Source organism: Excalfactoria chinensis, chromosome 7 (assembly GCF_039878825.1).
Source record: "Excalfactoria chinensis isolate bCotChi1 chromosome 7, bCotChi1.hap2, whole genome shotgun sequence".
Lineage (NCBI taxonomy): Eukaryota > Metazoa > Chordata > Aves > Galliformes > Phasianidae > Excalfactoria > Excalfactoria chinensis.
The window spans coordinates 16,421,340-16,439,037 of NC_092831.1; the positions used below are offsets into that span (position 1 = coordinate 16,421,340).

At 33.8% G+C, this 17,698-nt stretch overlaps 1 protein-coding gene across 1 annotated transcript in view; it reads right to left on the reverse strand.

The window, feature by feature from the left end:
• Window positions 1–8,659: 8,659 nt before the first annotated feature.
• Window positions 8,660–17,698, reverse strand: part of LOC140254695 (sodium channel protein type 2 subunit alpha-like) — a 54,872-nt gene continuing 45,833 nt past the window's right edge. The window contains exons 24-28 of the mRNA XM_072341560.1: window positions 16,618–16,671; window positions 15,709–15,846; window positions 13,152–13,256; window positions 12,496–12,766; window positions 8,660–12,103 (exon numbers count right to left, since the gene is read on the reverse strand). Of these exons, the coding sequence (XP_072197661.1) occupies window positions 10,920–12,103; window positions 12,496–12,766; window positions 13,152–13,256; window positions 15,709–15,846; window positions 16,618–16,671 (1,752 nt within the window). The 3' untranslated portion in view covers window positions 8,660–10,919. The remainder of the gene's footprint in view (window positions 12,104–12,495; window positions 12,767–13,151; window positions 13,257–15,708; window positions 15,847–16,617; window positions 16,672–17,698) is intronic.

A 17,698-nucleotide genomic window follows, 5' to 3' on the forward strand; every position in this document is an offset into this window, starting at 1 on the left:
CTTTTCCTTTTAATGAAACTCTTCCACCTGAGTTTACATCTTAAAAAATATAGTAGAGAAATAATTAAGTAAAAATATAACACCACACTGTGTTATCTACTGTCTAAACTACAAGTCAGCAAGCATTTGCACAGAGGCAAAAATAGCATGGGGCTGAATTAACAGTATGCAGCATGCTCCTCGGAATCGAGGAATCATGAGAGAAGAGCAAGACAGGTTTGCTGCCTGGTACCTAACTTCTAGCTCCTGAAAAGCTCTGGATTCATTGGGTATGAAGCAGCAGCTCCCATTAATTGTATATTAATTTCAAAATAAATTGTATTTTGAGAAATTTTATGAATAACGGTATGTTATGGAACAAGTTTCGTTTTGGGAAAATGAATTTTATACACCAAGTTATGGTCAGTGGAACTACAAAGGCAACTTTTATTCACATTACAGAGGTGAAAAAAAACCAATTTTAATTAACAATTTCCTGCTTTTAAGAACTGACTATGTGAATAGAGCACAGTAAACCAAGCATACAGAGAACTTGGAGCTTGCCCTAGACTAGCATTTCCATTGTTGTATAGGGCATTGAGTATCATAAGCTCTGATTCCTGATTTTTAATTCTCTTATTAAAGATACTTTGCTTTTGACTCATTTTTTATTTTTTTTTTTTATTTTCAGGTAAGGAAGAAAATAGTTAAGTTTTTAAATTGAGGAATCACCAGGAGATATCCAAAACTATAGCTTCACAAATACCAAATTATTACAAAACAACACTGCCTGCTGTTGCCCACCTCCCCTTCTGTCTATCTGTACAGTGAACACATCTAAGTATAAACTTCGTTCTCATTGAGCTTTCCAATCTCCAGGTTAGTCTTTTGCATCACAGCCCAAAAGTTGTCCTAACCTAGGAGAAAGGGAAGGGCAGGGCTTCATTCACTTCACATTGCCAGCTCATGGCAGTCACATACAGTTTGTGAAACTATGACCTAATTTAGGCCTTCTACCTGACAATTACTAGAATGAGAAACTTCCAGAAAGATATGAAAAGTTAATGGAAATATAGTGTTGCCTGTGACACTAATCATGACCACAGTGTGTGTCAGTATAAAAACAGTAATAGATACAGATTGTTCTAAGGGAACAGTAGTAATCCCTTAATACGTACAGAAACTAATCAGATGCATCCAGAAACACTTCAGTATGCGTGTTTTAGTGGCCTTTCTTTTTATTTTATCTTCTTCTCTTAATGCCATATTAGTGTGCTGCCTATAATACTTTTCATAAACTATCCTGGCCAGGAGCCAGTCATCTCTAAAGAAAAGTTTTCAAGACCAGAATCTCAGTAGCGTATATATTTGGTAATCAGTAAAACTTCAGGAAAATTACTTGGAACCATGAGAGAACTTTTCTTTTAAAGTGTTAGAGAAGTTAATAGCTGAAATTATGCTGAAATTTAACTCTACTCCAGAAACAAAATGTCAAATCTAAAGAAACTCTCACAGGGTTATGAATAAACAAGAAACTTTCCAAAAGTCCTTACCACTTTTTTTCAGATGAGATATGTTTTAAAAGGATATACGTTCACATGAAAAAAACCATGTGTATATAAAATTAGTGCAAGTAAGAAAGTAAGTTGATTACTGGTCTTTAAGAACAAACTTTATCTTCTGCTTACAGGTAAACAGAACACATTTAGGTAGCATTTTTGTCATGTTTCAGAATTGGTTTAAATCACTTCTAGAGTATTTTCCATCTCCTTAGGTGAGGGCTGACTGCTGTGTATCTGCTATTTGAATTGGACATAAAAATCCGAATTTTTAAGTGAATATAATATTCCTTGTGAGCAGTAATCTAATTAAACCTGAAAGGTTATTCATTGTCTCTAATTTCTTTACTAAATGTCTTTTTTAACTTCTATTCTCATGGCTGTTGAAGTCCAGTTGCTAATGGGGTTACCTGCCACCATTTGCTGGTGCTGTCACATGTGAAATAACTGCTACAGCTGATCCAATTACTCTTCAGTTCCACTGTTTGAACCATCTGCTGCAATAAACTAATTTTGCATTCTTCTGGCTGAAACGTATTTCCTCTCATTTCCAGACTAGGGAAAAAGCAGGAAGAAGAAGGAAAGAGAGGGAAACTATATCATATTTCACAGAGCTGTCTTAAAGTTATAAGGGAAAATAACCTGTGTTTAAAGGAACAGGTATAGCTTCTAAACTACAGCATTAACGATAAATATATCGACCCTTTCATTTCAAAATAGTGACATTTTTTGCAACTTTAAATATTTTCAGCTGTTGAACATACAACTCAAGTATTCAGTATATCTCATTATCTATATATTTCTTTATCTCCGTAGAGTAGAACCAACACTGTGGAAGACTGATAAATTATTTCATTTCAATTGATTGTTTTAACTGTTTCACTTGATTACAGCTTCTCTTCTTTTATATTATATATTATATTATATATTATTTTATATTTATTCATTTTTATTTTTTTTTTCACTAAACTTGATACCCTAAATCCAAGATTTAGGAAGTAACAAGGAATTCAGGTATCTGAAATACAGTTTGAGATACAGCATGCTATAATACTGCTTGCTGTATCTACCGTGATGGCAACACAGATATTGACTTAGTAACTATTTGTTTTCATTTTGTCAGAGAATTGACAAGAAATCAATAACATACACTATAAAGAAGCTATTAAATATGCTATCCTATACTCAGTAAACTTATGTGGTTTAACAACTTAGAATCTTGCAACATTCCACATTTTAAATTAAAGGACAGAAAACCTTGACATAAGAAAAGTCATAAAGTCTCTCTTGTATTGTAGCAATGTCAGTTATCAGAATAAAGTAAGTTCTCATAGCAACTGTATTTAGCATAGCATTTTTTAATTTTTTTAAATTATCTATTTGTTACTTTCTGATTAAGCATAGCGTTATTGTTAATTAACCTCAGTTATCTTCTCTGACAATGATATGGAAATCTAACCATGGTAGTCCAGGTGGGAGCTGATTTATCTAATTGCCAGGGGACTTAACAGAATTTAGAAGGGCTTACTGATACTATTTTCACACAAAAAAATTCCCTAAATATTCTTATATTCTACTTCAATAAAACTACACAATTTCTGATATATAACATTTCCAATTGTTGGCTTCCAACAACTCAAACTGTAATTAGAAAAACATTAATTAGAAAAAAATAATAATATTCTATAAATGCTAATCATCACACATAATGTTAAATGAATGGTAGCGACTTAAATTTAATCTTAGATGTAGAAAAAAAAAACACAAAAGAATTTTTCAGATTAACTTTTTTTCAAATCAGAGATGCATTTGTATCCATTAGTGGACAATGAGGCGGTCCTTCTTTATATGTCCATTTTTTCTTTATATGTCCATATATTATGTCCATTTCTTTATACATATCATTTCTTTCAAACCCCTTGGACTCCAAGGGTAGTACACTATAATATTATTATTATGCTTATACTTGTAAGTAAAAATAACATTTCAGAGACCTAGATCTTATATACACATCTACTGAGATCCTCTTAAACTCACTTTTGAAAGTTTCCTCCTTGCATGGTATACCTTAAGATTATATAATTGAATTATCTTTGGTGAAATAATAATGCCAATTCTGTTACCTTTTTATCATTTGCCTCTAAGCTGAACATGAATAGCTTACGTTTTCCTGTTTGGCAAAGCCAACTTAAATAAAAAAAATAAATTAACATTCTTCTGCATAATTTTACTTTTGAAGGCACTCCTTGTACTCTTCCCTACACAGTGCAACAAGGAAGTGACTCATCTGTGATAAGATAAAGACTCAGAGTCATTTTATTTGCACTCCAGAGATAGAGGAGGAAAAGTAGAAATGCTTCTCTTTTAGGAGATCCATAACTAGAAAACTAAGACAGTAGCAGCTTAATTTTAATTCTACTTAAAGCAGTTGTACAAGACTCATGAATACTTGAAATGTATACACTGAGAAATTTGTTGGTTTTTGTTTGTTTGTTTTTTAGGTATAGTCAAATCTCTTTGGCTACTGGTACATACATAGCGTAACATGGATGTAGAATCATAGAATGGCCTGGGTTGAAAAGGACCTCAAAGGTCATCTAGTTTCAACCCCCCTTCCACAGGCAGTGTTGCCAACCATCAGAGCAGGCTGCCCAGAGCCACATCCAGCCCAGCCTAGCTTTGAATGCCTCCAGGGATGAGGCATCCACAACCTCTTTGGGCAACTTGTTCCAGTGCATCACCACCCTCTGAGTGGAAAATTTCCTCCTAATATGGGGCAAGAAAAGCAAAGCTGAGGAGCAAGTAGGTACCAAAGAACAGAAAAGCTAAGCCAGTATGCTCTGGCTTTTTTCTCTTTAAAAGAACTGTGGAGATTTTTACTCATGAAGTGACTCAAGATGTGTATGTAATAATAGATTTGAATAAAAAGAGTACATAAACATTCACATTTTGGATGTTAACAAACATATGAACTAATTTTTAACCCCAGATTTTAGTCTGCAGCTTTCTCTCTTGACCCTTGTACCGAGACAACCTTTTCTAATCACTCTGCTGCAGAATTTTTGCAATGCCATGTTCTTTGGCACTTTCTTCTAATTTCAGAGTGCTTTGACTTCCAATTAACTTTGCAAAAGATTTTACATTAATAACTTCTTAACAGCACCTGCACTATAATTTCTTTTACTGCCACTAGTTCTTTTTCATACCTTTTGAAATTTCCTATACTTGAAGCTGTCCTCATATGAGGTAAAATTCAATTTTGAAATGAAGGCTTTAATCCTAAAACACAAGTAGAAAAAACATGTTAATATTTTATTATATTTTCTCCACAGCTGACATTGGTTTCTGTCCTTTCAACAGAAACATTCCCACTTCAATGTTCTAAGTTAAGAATAACCTAAAAGACTGCTGCACCACGTCAGGAAAAAAAAAAAAAAAAAAAAAAAAAAAAAAGGAGCTAGAAAAGTAATGTTCACAATGTTCACAATGCTTTTGACCATGGCTCCCCAAATTGTTTTAATTCTTGAAAGTATATGCAGCTCTGGACAGAGAATGTCACGGAATTCATTCCCTCACCTATCCATCACCACAAGAAGCACATTCAGTTTTGAAACCTACAGAGTTAAAATGTCTATATGTATACAATATTTGCAGGAATGATGCATGAACCTCTAAATATCACACATGACAGCCATCAAGAAGATACAGAGATTCATAATGCCTGCCATTCGAGGAAAGTATTTGCCTAGCTTTTTGCTCAATACCCCAGGCATGATCATCACTGGCACAGTTTAGTTTGCCATTTTGGATGAAGATGCAGTATTTACTAAACTGCTCTAATGCAAGTATTGCTGCACAGTATGGGCATAAAGCTACTTCAGTAATTGGAAAGTACCACGTGACATGGGTTGCTATGGTATCTGCAAGCGTGACATTTTTATAAAGCAATATGACAAAGACATAGACAATTCCCTGGCCATTTATGAACACACATGTTGTAGATACTACTTAAAAAAAACCACACAGCTTATTACATTGTGTCATATAGGTACATCCTAAAAAAAGTGCTTTTTTTTTTTTGTTTCTTTTAATTAGCTGTAACATTACACAAAGATTAACACCAAGATTGCTGTTAAAAAGAATGAAACATACTTCTAATACAACAGAAAATGCAAGTGCACAACATATCTGACTGCTGTAAATTGTTGATGAAACGTCATTCCTTATTTTCATCAATTGTTTTTCTTGCAGCAGAGCTCATGTGTGCTTCAGCATGCAGTCTGCCCTCTCCAGAGGGATGAGAATGTGCCGCAGTGTACTTTGCTTGTGTTACACTGCAGTATGATTTTTTCAGGCAAGCACTAAGATATACGCACTTCTTTGTCTAAAAGCTCCCACTGATCAGCACCGAAACAGAAGATATGCTAAGTAACAGAGGCTGCATGCTGGATCACATAGACAAAACGTAGATGGACTCAGAGAACAAAAGAGTTGTTCCATCCTCCTCTGAAAACCACGCAGCTAATGCAGAGGTTTGTGAGCCATTACATATTCTTACACTGCAGGTATTTCGGGATACTTCTCCTAACGTATTGAAAAGCTAAATAAATCTTTCTGAATATGCACTACAAAATGAGTACTGTAAGAATTTTCTAGGCTCAAAGAACACCAAAGCATTGTTAGTAACATTTTCTGTTATTTGTGATTGTTAGACATGCAGATGAGACATACACTTCAATATATGACTCTTTTAAAAGGTTGGAGCTGGTTTCTCTGTGCACAGTAGAATTGAATGAATATTTCCTATTACTAAAGCCAAAGCAATCTGTGCAATTCCCCAGTGCCTTTTTAATAGACACCCTTAGGTTCTATTTCAGTAAGCTTAGGTAAGTGTGGCAGTTCTTATTATCTCTAGATATATGTCCATGCACTGTTTAATAGAACCTACATGCAAAAAGAGCTGGCCCAGTCACAGAAGTATTACCAAGGTGGCCACATTTACACAAGCAGATGAATTATCATGTTAATTTGAAAAAAAGGAAATTAAAAATCTATAAATTGTTTGAAAAGCTAACAGCTATTCCCTGCCTTAGTGACTGAAACAACTTTTTCTGTGGCAAAAGAGGCCATCAGTACCGAGATGATCTGGCAGGTGTTTGTGCCCTCTGCTGGATGCAGTAAGGTTTAAACATAAATAACAATTATATATATTTTTTATATATATACATATATATATAGTAATATATAGTATATATACACTATATTATATAGTATATATATATAATATATATAGTGTATACGTATATGTTTTATATGTGCATATATATATATACATATATATATATACACACATGTAATTGCTGTTTTTGATGGCACCTTCATTCCAGAACAATAGCTTGAAAAAAATATACATAGCATAAAGAAATAAAAGCTCTGGGTGGGTAAGAAAGAGGAAAGAAGCTTATTTTCTCAGGAAATGTTAAGGGTGTGGATCTAATTTGTCTTTCATTCTCTGTGAATGAGCACATACAGCAACAAAGTGCAGTACTCTCCTGCTCTGGGAGTTTTGTTTTACATACTGACATACAACCAGCACATCTTGAAACATCTGTTGTGTATCAAAACAAAACACTAATGTGTTTTATACCTGTAGGTTAGGGAGAAAGTCTGCATGTCAACTGTGTCTTCCATACTGGCAAACCCCTTACAGATATACTGGAATATGTATATAGTACATTAACATATTTACATCCATATTTTGCTCAAAGAAACGTAAAAGAACACAAATTTATTCAAGTAAGTATTACATATATATTATTTATATATGAAATCTGAAAATACATTACTCTTTGCAAAGAACAAGTTTAGAATTTGATTGCAGAAAAGAATAACTTCAGTTTGACACTAGTTTTAGTAAAAATTAACATTAATTGTATTTTCCTAATGTAAAATGGTTTTGTAAATGACCTCATAAACACTTCTGCACACTACTGAATTAGTAGTAAAATTTGTGTAGCTATTTTATTTTTTGATTTTTAACTACCAACCTGCCCAGCACTGACTTAAAACATTCCTGTTCTTTAAACAGCAATTCAACAGTATAACCAAGAATTCTTACAGAGCATTTATGTTACTGCTTTAAGTATTGTTAGTAATTAGAATGTTCGACCAACAACTGTTCTGTATTAAAGCAATCTAGACCAGATCTAAAAAAAAAAAAAAAAAAAAGAAAGAAAAAAAATTAGATATAATTTCAAAAAACATCCAGATTGATCTTGAAAACAGCATACTTGAGGTTTGTTTTTTTGTTTTGTTTTGTTTTTTCCTTAGGTCTTCTAACCTAAGGATAAAGCAGGTCTTCTTCGCAACACATGAAAAAGAAAACTGGGTTAATTATCCCATACAAATGTCCGTTTGCCTCAAATCCTGCTACCTGTTTGTAACCTCCTCCCAGAGACTGTGCAAATCAGGCTCTGTAATGGCACTGGGTGCCTGAAGCCACCTGTGCTGTAGCACCTCTAACAGGTCCTTTTCCATCCTCTTGGGAAGTACTGGGTTTCTTGTGGCAGACTGGGATTAAAGGGACTCTTATTACCTTCTGGGGTCAGAGCTCCAACCTCAGGGTGAACAGCATTCTTACAGATCCACTACTGAGCATTACCTTTGAGACATCCAAAATCTGGACTTGGCTGCCAGAGGACACCACTGGATCTCTTCCTAGAGAACTCATAAAAATCTGACAAAACTCACATAGTTGCAACGGAATTCCTTCCTGAATTAAAAAAATAATAACAAAAATAAAAACCTTTCTGTTCGGGACAATATAGACATTTCAGTTTACCTACAGGGTGACAAATTTATACTGATACTAGTCATCAAGTAACATGTAATATAGATGTTCAGAACATACTCCATCACTAAAGTGGTTTACCCTTAACTTTAACAATTGTTGAACTGTATTAGTCTCCTCCAATAAAAACCACATAGACTAAAACAAATACATAAAAAGGTTATCTTTATTCTTCTGGGTTGTTAGCAATGTAGTTATTTTTGGTAAAACAACATCCTGCATGCAATTTACCAGTACAGAAACCAGTTTCTGTAAAAGCCAAAAGCCCATCTACAGTTTCTTTTGAAAGAATTGGAAGGTATTCCACTGCCCATTACACAAGTGCTCATTATACTATTCATTCTTATGAAGAAAGATTTTGAATAGCAAATGATATTTAAAGCACTACTACTGCAGGACGAATCCACAGGACAAGCAGGCAGTGAGGATAACATGGCAGATAAACAAGGTTTCTATGACAAAAATTAACCTGAAAATTGATAGACAAGATTATGACTTTAATAGAAAACTTTCTTCCATCTTGTGTCACAAACAAAACTACCTACTGATCAGAAAAAGTTCTATGCTGTTCATTTCCTTTATAACTACTACTTATTAAAGTCTATTTTCATATATTTAGCAGAGAATTGCAATTGCCAATTCATATTGTATCTTATGTTCCTCAACAACAAAAAACCTATTACAAATAGAAAATAATAAAATTGACCAACATGAAGATATTTGTAGTATCTTTTAATACGTGTAAAATATTATAAAATAAATTTTTTTGCAAAATAACATGAATAGATCAATAGATATATATTTTATAGACTCGCATTTTAAGCAAGTTAAGCAGAACATTAATCTTGTACTGTCTGTTTACTCACAGCATATTATTAATAAACTCAAAATAGAATCTATAATAGCAGCAAACTATTGCTTACTGTTCTGAGGAATGATGGTCTTGCTGAATAGTTTTTTTCCTTTCTAACACTCACATGTCTTTCCATCTCAGACTTTAACAGCTGTAGAATAATAGCAGCAAGCATGCATCAGTTAAAGCTTCCCAATTATTTGGTTTATTACAGAATATATCATATGTTCTACTGAAATATTAAAAGCTACACTTATGTGGGTACATATTTAATGTAGTAAATATAGCACTTAGGTCATTGTCTCTTTGTTCAAACAGGTACCATTGTGTAAAACAACTGACTAAGTAACAGAACAATTTTACCTATGCAGGTTCTATAAGCCTTGATGTGAAAAAAGTCATCTAAACCACAGTGCAGAATAAAGCTGATCATTTGGTCATCTCAGCCTTCTATGGAAGACTGCATTTCATTAAGTGGAAACTTGATTGAAGTCCTGTGGGGAAAATTAGCTTCTCCAACGTGATCAATTTCTCAAAGTATTCTACTTTCAACCTAAGGTATAAACTAAGGCAATGTTCGTCCCAATAGGTATTTTGCTGTCAATTTATACATGTGACTTTGATTACTGTATTAAATAGGATTTATTTATGCGAATTGAAACCTGTAGAGACTGACTTCAGAACGAAGTATGGAAGTTACTACAAGGTCTACATTCTTTTCTTAACTAAGTAAACTACCAAATTTTATTTATTTATTTTCCCCCCAGTGATCCCCTGCAGGCAAAATTTGGTGATTATAGCTATTCTATGATAAAATCCCATTCTAAGCACTCAGGAACTAATAATAATCTTGGACCCTGAAAGGAAACGGACTGTTTTTTACTAGTTCCATGTTTATCAAAAGAAGTTTTCTGTAGCATGACACATTTAAATCATTCACTGAATAAGACTATAAGAAAAATGAAGATAAAAAGTATTAAACAAATATAGTAAAATCAAGAGAACAAACTACTAACCTCCTTTCTATGAAAGTGATTCTTCTCTTGTTTTGTTTTCTGATAAAGTATTTTTCTAAACTACGTTCTTTATCATCTGCTCTTGATTTGACGTAGATTCTAAGGTCCAAGAGTCAGGAATCTCATCTTTCTGCTTTTAGAAGTGGTGGCTTGAAGAGGACTATGCTCACATTACGATACCGTAATTACCTACTCATAACATTGTGTTCCTCTGAATGAGCATTTATCTTCTTCCTCAACAGAGTACAGTTACAAATAATAAATGTGAATTACAGCAAATGCAGCCACCAAAGGAAAAGATACACATACATAGTAGATGAAATGCACACAGTGGATACACGTATTCCACAAAATACAAACTTACTAGAACTGGTAATTTTGCACTCCATTAAGAGTCCACATAGTCCAAATAAGAATGTTATGTCTCCTCTCTATTAGTGCCAGCTGGTAATAAAAGCTATTCTTCCAGAAAACTTATTTCCCTGATACATACAGGGTTTGCTAATGACAAGTCATTATCTTGGTACAGGCACTGACAGTAGCACTGGGTAAATAGGTAAAAACTTGTCACTTTGGCATAATCTTTCAACAGAAGTGCTATTGATAAAAATTTAATCTTCTGAGGCTTTAAACAGCCACCGGTGCTCACTTCTTTAGGTCTTCTACTTTTTATTTCCTTTTCTGTCTTTCCCTTTGTCTTCTTTTTCTGATTTATCATCTTCATATTTTTCCTTTTCTTGTTTTGTTACACTGTCATAGGAAGGTGGATATGTGGTGGATGCAGTCATATCTGTTTTTTCTGAAGATGAGTTTTCACTTAGCTTACCAAAAAGCATATAATTTTTGCTAAGTATATCAATCCCATCTTTGCGATACATACATGAAAGTTTCTTTATTGATCGTCTTAAGCGATGACACCTATATGCCCGCTGAATAATGGTAGCAGACACTTCCTCCTGTTTTCGTCTTAATGTGGTTGTGATTGGTTCATAGGAGACTTTGGAAGGATTGGCTGCCATAAAACGATCTTCCATCTGTACTCTGAGGGCATCCATCTCATCACTCTCCCCCAGAACACGCTTTGTAAAAGCAAACAAGATGTCAAGGCAGTGAATTCTGTCACCGCTTACCATGGGCAGATCCATTGCAATCAGCTGGATCTTGTTTGGTTTTGGTATATTGAGAGGAGGATCCAGAGAAGCTGCAAAATCAGATAGTTTGCTATATTCTATGAATTGTGTTGCATCTGGATCATATTTTTCCCAAACCTCATAAAACATCTCAAAGTCATCCTCACCCAAAGGTTCAGCACTTTCTTCAGTAGCAACACCAAAATTCTCCAGGATGACAGCAATGTACATGTTCACCACCACCAGAAAGGATATGATGATATAGCTGACAAAGAAGAAAATCCCAACCGAAGGGTTGCCACAGTCACCTTTAACAGAGCTCCCGGGGTGAGCTTTGTTAGGGTCACAGTCCGGCTCTCCGCTGTTAAGAATTGGGGCTAACAAACCATCCCAGCCAGCAGATGTGGTAATTTGAAACAGGCAGATCATGCTGTTGCCAAATGTTTCAAAGTTGAACATGTCATTAATCCCAGCTTCCCTCTTAACGTAGGCAAAGTTGGACATGCCAAATATCGCATAGATAAACATGACTAAGAAGAGCAGCAGGCCAATGTTGAACAAAGCAGGAAGAGACATCATCAGAGCAAAAAGCAGAGTGCGGATTCCCTTTGCGCCTTTAATGAGACGCAGGATGCGACCTATTCTGGCAAGTCGGATGACTCGGAACAAAGTAGGGGACACAAAATACTTTTCAATCACCTTAGCTAAAAACATACCTGCGAAATATAAAAACAAAATTAGAGGAGTAATATAAGAATAACATAGCTTAAACATAAACAATAACATAAACATAACGTAACTACAACACAGATTATGAACAAAGAACAAATCTATCTATGCAATTTCTCGAAATTGTGATTAGAGGAAGAATCAATAATTTTATCTGCTATTTGTAATTTGAGCTTTTTTTTCTAGGAGTACTGGGAAAAAACAAATATTATGATTGATACAGAATTATTGAGAAGGTACTATTCTGAAGCATGCTTCTCATTTCATAAAAAAATCAGAATAATTAAATAATTAAATATTCTTTTAATCTACAAAACTTTTCAAAGCATTTAATATATATATATTAATATAATTCATTTGAAATGTAAGAATTACTTACCTACTATTGAAAGAATAACAACCACAAAATCAAAGATGTTCCAGCCAATGGTGAAGTAATAATAACGGAGCGAGAACAGTTTTAAGACACATTCTCCAGTGAAAAGGACAACAAAGACAAAGTTAATCCAGTATAAAATATTTTGCATAAGTTCACTCTGGTCATCTGTTTCTATCATCATAGTGACCATGTTAAGACAGATGAGGACCATTATGCCGATGTCAAATGCTTGCTTTGTTACAATATCAAACACCAAACCTTGCAATTTATTCTGAGGGGAGAAAAAAGAAAACATGACAGAAACTTGTATGTCATAAACCTTTTTTTTTTTTTTTTTTTTTTACTGCATTTTTCTTTCTTACTCAAAATACACAATGAAGCAAAAGGCTGAAAAAACTAAAAGCACTCATCAGTCACTATTCAAGATTCATGTTTCCCCCTCAAAACCCTACTACAAAACTTCTACTTCTTAAGATCCTCTGTATTTTCCCTGCATAACAATTATGAGAGTATTTTCTTAAAGGATGAAAATATGAACAAATATCATTTTAGAACGGAGCATTTCAATTAGAGTTTTAGAGTTAAGGGAGACTTTCGATGGTTAACATACTGCTGTTACTCAATGTACATGACACAAGAATAATACATATTCTTACCGCTGGCCTGGGTATAGGTTTTTGTGGTTTCTTGGAACCTAGCTTCTTCATTGCATTGTAGTATTTCTTTTGTTCTTCTGTCATAAAAATGTCCTGACCTCCAAGGTAAAATAAGAATAAAAACTAAATTATAGACAAGCCTTACGTTCCATTAATGCACAGTATTGCAGAACATAATTTTTTATGGACCATGCATTCATTCTTTTAATACATTGCTACGAAAACCAAAATATGTTAATCATATCAAAGATTACTGAAGTATCTCACAAACCTTGATGGAAAATCAAAACAAATTAAGGGAATGAAATTAAAAGAGGACTCTGTTATTTAAAAAAATTTAGACAGAAAAATAATTCTGTTAAATATGAATTAAAAAGCTTGTACAAATACATATTCTATAGCTAACATTAAACTCCACACTGTAAAACAATGAAACTGAAACAAAATAAGTTTCAAAAGTAGAAACAGTCATTCAGAGCTGATAGGTCATCAGACAAAATGTGTGAGGAAAAACAGATTACTGACATTAGTTATTTTTCAGGATCTATGTTTTACCATGGGTGTACAGGTATCTCAGTTCAGATACTTGCTGCCACACTAGAACTACTTCCACAGTGAGTATCTGGGGTTTGATTATCCCCCTACATTGTGCAGAGAGCATCAATAAGCACTGGTATACTCTGTTTTCTTGTCTGAATTTAAGGAAAGCAATATGAGTAAAATAGTATCTAGATTGTTATACGTAATACACATGGGAATATTTAACAAAATTGTATTTTTGACAAGTGTCATTCCACGCGTTTTATTTTGGTTTAACAACGCAGAGAATGTATACCGCAACATAAGGTCTTTCCCATATCTCAACAATATTGCCCAAAACTAATAGCTCATTGTGATGTGAAGGCAAAGCAAAGACAAGAATATTGCTGGTTAGCCACACACTGCACTTCTATGATCAAAGGTGCCTGTATAAATACAAAAGACAAGTCAGTAATGGTTGCTAATTTGCTCTATTAATTGAAGAGTATCATGCAGACAGAACACTCCCCAGCCTACTCAACTGCTTTGGTGACAGTCACAATAGCTACTAAAGTACAAAGGAGGTACACAGATACCAGAGACCTTACTAACACTTCTCTGCCTTTCTGAGTCATAATGACTGCAGTAGCCAGCATCTGCTAAGCTAGGTTAATAGAATTATTACAACCATCTCATTACTGGGTGCGGTCACCTTTCACATTGAGACTGATAGAAATGTCAACAGCGTAACTTCCTAATTCTTCCTCTCCCAGAATCAGAAGAAAAAGACCCAGCTTCCTCTTAAGTCCTGGAATCCTCTGATGTTCTTAAAGGTGTCTGTGTGGGGGAAGAAACTTACTAAAGGATGAAGATGACATCAGTTTTATAACTACAAACTATTTCTATTATTTGGACGAGCACACAAGAGACTCAAAGGACCTAATGAAGCAATATACAAAGCTATAAACTCCAATCTCAAGTGGTAGGCACTTTCCCTAGATTATCTTTGTAGGAAAAAAAACAAAACAAAACCCACAGAACAAAAGAACAACACAAAAACTTGTACTGGTAGATGAATAATAATAGTCTGACTCCACAGGCTGGATTTCATAAGTTAGGCTGGGTGACCTCTATGGTATAGGCCAATCCCTCTTTCCTAATGAGGGACTAAAAAGACTAAAGAAGGAAATGAAAAGAAAAACTGAATCAAAATAGAAATTGGAATAAAATAGTTCCTGTGCAACTATAAGGAAAAATAAAAAAGGAACACCAAAGTCCCTATCTGGGACGCATACAACTGAATGAGAATAGATTTATACAGCTATTTATGGGAAGAGAAAAGAACTATGAAAAGCTAACCCATCTCAAAACTCAAAGGATACTACATTTTTTCATTTTTTAGATTTCATAAAACCTTTACTCTTTTTTGTATATCATGACTGAAAACATTCCACTGCATTTCTTCAGCCATGACTATCTCGCAAATTCATCATCAGGATTAGACTTAGTCTAACAGAGGGCCTTAAGAGATTAAGAGACGAAAAGATTTCTGCCTAGGGTTTATATGGAAACACTGGAATTTTCCAATGTAATATGTCTATTCATATCTTTATTTTAGTACAGTGAATGAAATTTGACAAATCACCCAAAATCACAAATGAGTTTATAAAACGACTCCCTGATTCTAAGAAGTTATGTTCTACTTTGCTATTATTTAGTGGCACTTTTTTTTTTTTTTCTTTTGTAAACAAGACCCCAGCACAATTCTGCTCCATTCATATACAGAAAAATATTCCTACCATAGACAACATTCAGAGTTTTGAAGGTAAAATAAGAAACTTGCATTTAAGTGCACTAAGAATGCATTTTAACCTATTTTAATTCTTGTGGAACTTTGACACAAACCCGTACTCTTTTGAATAACAGAATCTATTTCAGCTGAAGGAAAAAAAAAAAAATCTGCCAGGTTCTTTGTATTGATCTGCATAACACTTAAAGACAATGAAGTACGTAGGAAATGAAACACATTGATACTTATCTTCTTTTTTTGTTGGTTGAAGTTATCTATGATGACACCAATGAACAAGTTTAGGGTGAAAAAGGATCCAAAGATAATAAAGGCAACAAAGTAAAGATACATGTACAGGTTTTCCTCGTACATGGGCTGATCTCCTACCTATATAAAAGAAAAACAGAAATACATTGGCAACAGTAAAATAAATAAATAAATAAACAAACTACAGAAGACTGAAAAGAAACAGAAGCAGTGTTTAGCCAGACAGCATCAAAGAAGGAGAACAGGGGGAATGGAACAGTTATTTTTGGAGAACACCCTAAACCTGTTCAACCTTTGATCATGCAAGTTTATTTAATGTCCTTTATTGCATACAAATACTTGCAATTCCTCTCTAAGGACGTGTATAGATTACTAAATTTGAAAGAAGTATGCAAATCTCAAAAGTAATTCACTTACAGTAGATTCTATACAAAAAGGAGATAGACAAAAGATGCAAACAAACACCTGCATTAAAATAGGCAAAGTTCTGCCATTTTATTTTTTCAGATCATGGGAGTGTGCCTTTGGATTAGCTACTGCAGGCAGCTTTTTTTATTTTGGAGACAGGAAAAATTCACTCTATACAACCTCAGTTATAAACAGCCACACAAAACTAAATTTCATTAGTTACCATTACTCACTTTATATATGTACTAGTACTTCTATGTATATTTAGCCTATTAAAAGTATATGCATTTAACTTCTGTAGAAGTTGATAAACAATAACAACTAGTAATAGACGTAATAGGTCTAACTTTAGAGCAATATAGAAAACTTGCAAGATTTTCTATATTTTAATGTTACTTTATTTCAATTACCATTCAAGAAATAATCACGATTTGCTTATCTATATCTAAATCTATAAATTTATAAATTTTATATTCCACTTACATTCCTAGAGTCAACAGCAGCGTACATGATATCCGTCCATCCTTTAAATGTTGCCTAAAAACAAAGTTTATTAGTTTCCATCAAAGCTTCAAATAAGAAGAAACATCTAATACTTTGAAAATTACAAAACCTTTTTGCAGTGTATTTGTATGAAAAAAATAGCAGTAAATATTAAAGGATGGTGGTAGGAATTGAATTAATTATTAAAAAAAATAATTTACTGTGGAATATTTCTTCTTGAAACACAAGCATTGAACAGATTATAATGTTCATGAAAATTCACATAAATTCTGTGTGGAGCAAGTTGAAATAAGTATCTGAGCATACAAGAAAGACTGCAGGTTACAACAAAGTTCTCAGCTCCTAGAAATTTCTGACAACAAAAACTGGATAATGCTAACACTGGTTGGCAGTTTTGGACACAAGACGTAAGTAATTCTAAAAGAAAGTCCCAAAATGTAAGTAGCCCCAAGAAATCTTCCTGATTGCTTAGTGCCATTTAGAAGTAACTACAGCTTCTCCCTTGAGTAATCAGCTCCCAGGTTACTAGTATAACAGTGTAACCCACTACCAGCTGGAGAGCTTAGAAGACACAATAATGGCCAAGTGCTTATGAACACAAACGTTTTCCCAGAAGCAGTTTGTCAAGTGAACCTGATAAAGAATGCAAGTTTCTGTCCTACTGGCACCAATTGTTGCTTAAAAATAATAAAAAAAAAAATGCTCCTGCTTACAGACCCAGCATTTCTAAATTCTGCAACTGCTCCTTTGGAGTATAGAAAAAAGCTACAAATTACCTACCCAAAAAGAAATGAAACACCAAAAAAACCCACCAACTTTAACAGCAACAGTTAACAACCAGAATGAAGCTATCACAAATAACAGAAAGGGAAAGAACTGAAAAAAAATGAATTTAAAATGTTTTTCTTTCATTTCTTTATTTCCATATAAATAGTGAAATGTGTAATTGATATGGAGATACCCACTATTACTATTTGAATAAACCCTACAGTGTACCTAAGTATGATGCTAAAAATCTGCATCAGCATCCCTTAACACCTTAATGGATCAAGCAAATAAA